The sequence below is a fragment of the Pygoscelis adeliae genome, unplaced genomic scaffold (genome assembly GCF_000699105.1).
Source record: "Pygoscelis adeliae isolate BGI_AS28 unplaced genomic scaffold, ASM69910v1 Scaffold220, whole genome shotgun sequence".
In the NCBI taxonomy this organism is placed as follows: Eukaryota; Metazoa; Chordata; class Aves; order Sphenisciformes; family Spheniscidae; genus Pygoscelis; species Pygoscelis adeliae.
The window spans coordinates 1886004-1887729 of NW_008824049.1; the positions used below are offsets into that span (position 1 = coordinate 1886004).

General features: G+C 52.9%; 1 protein-coding gene across 1 annotated transcript in view; it reads right to left on the reverse strand.

Annotated features, from left to right (window-relative positions):
• The window catches only part of SLC7A14 (solute carrier family 7, member 14), a 15451-nt gene extending 14236 nt beyond the window's left edge, over positions 1–1215 (reverse strand). The window contains exon 1 of the mRNA XM_009333577.1: positions 901–1215. Coding sequence (XP_009331852.1) covers positions 901–1204 — 304 coding nt within the window. The 5' untranslated portion in view covers positions 1205–1215. The remainder of the gene's footprint in view (positions 1–900) is intronic.
• Positions 1216–1726: the final 511 nt, after the last annotated feature.

Consider the following 1726-nt stretch of genomic DNA (forward strand, 5'->3'; position numbering starts at 1 on the left):
AAAAATCCAGAGACCTGAAAAGCTGAGCCGGGTCATTTTGTTGTGTTTGCTGTTCCTGTCTTCTATCAAAGCTCTTTGCCATTTACTCAAGTTTCCTTATCCAACCCGCGGATAAAAGCTGGATACCAGACTGACACAGCATGCAAAGTTCTCTGAGCAGGGAGAGCAGGAACATCACATCATCGTGTTAGCACTGATCTGGAAAGGACAAATGCCAGCAGTACTGCCTTCATGTGGAAACCACAGCTCGAGCCATATGCTCAGCTGGGTTCCTATGGAGGAGATGGAATTCACCAGCTTTTCACTAAAATACATAATTCCTCTCTCTCCGCACATTTGTTTGTTGGGGTTTTGTCTGGAAATTCAAAGAGCGATCCTGCATGAATAGGAACCAATAAAATCAACTCCAAAACTAATTAAGGAATTTTTTAACTGTTAGCAATGTCCACAATAAAAGAAGCTGGCCCCGGTGCTACCCAAGCCACCGATATCCTTCCTGTTGAAACAGGGTTTCCCACAAGCCACGTTGAGCTCTTGTTTCAGTGCTGTGGCTTGGCCACGTTCTCTGCTTGGGACATGTGCTGCAAAACTCTCAAATGTTTCAAAATGTATTGACCACAGGCTCCATCCTTGGGGAAGCCATCAGCAGCTCGTCGTGGTAATTATGCTTGGGCTCCTGGCTCCCGGTACAAGGTTTGGTCTGATATTTGGGAAATGAGAGACAGTGCACCCTGTGAGCTGGATAAGCCCCGTGTGAAAGGGTTTTTTAGTCTATGGGGAAGTTGCTACCCCTCGTAGCTTGTGCTGCTGAGTATGGGTCCTGCCAGGCATCCACCCATGAATGGAGCCCGAGAATGCACGAGATGGCACGTTACTCAAAAATCCACCCACATGACTCACCCGACAAGATGGAGGCAACAGCAGCAATGATGAAGGAAACGATGACCCCGGGCCCTGCCATCTCCTTGGCCACCAGGCCGGACACCACGTACATGCCGGTGCCCACGCAGCTCCCAACACCGAGGGAGATGAGGTCAAGGGTGGTGAGGACCTTGGCCAGCCTGGCACCCTGGGCGGTGGCAGTCCCCGTGCCCTCCAGCATTGACTCCACGGGCTTGGTGCGCAGGATGCGTGTGCGCAGGGCATGGCCTGCCGCCCCCCATGGCACCCGCCGTGGGTCCAGGCGTGAGAAGAAGCTGCTCATGGCTGATGTTGGGTTTGGTGGACGTGGGTCACAGACGGTTTTGGCAGCACCCGCTCAGGTCTGTGGCTGCATCTCCCTCCTGTGCTGGCGGCCTGGCTGCAAGAGAGAGGAACACAGTTTTTAACTGAAATAGCAAAGAAAGAGGGATGTGCTCCACAGGGAGGAACTGAAAGGGGCCCCTGAGCCAGTTTCTGGCTGGGGTCCAGCTCTGGGAGAGCCCTGGGGGCCGAGGGGAGCTTTGCTTTCGCCAACGCTGCTGCTCCAGAGAAATCTCCTTTCTCCATCCCAATTGTTTTGTACAATAGAGATGCTCTGCCCCCCTTTATGTTTGTCTGCGTGGTTTTAGCCCCAGTTATTAATACAGCCCCATAAGCAGTAGGAACCTGATACCCTCCAAGTGCCCATTACATGGCTTAATTGCTACCAAAAGCAATGACAGCTATGTATAACCGCGAGGTGCTCGTGGCCACTGTGGCACCTTGGGTCACGGTGGGGACCAAGCCCGGCCCCAAGCTTAGCAGC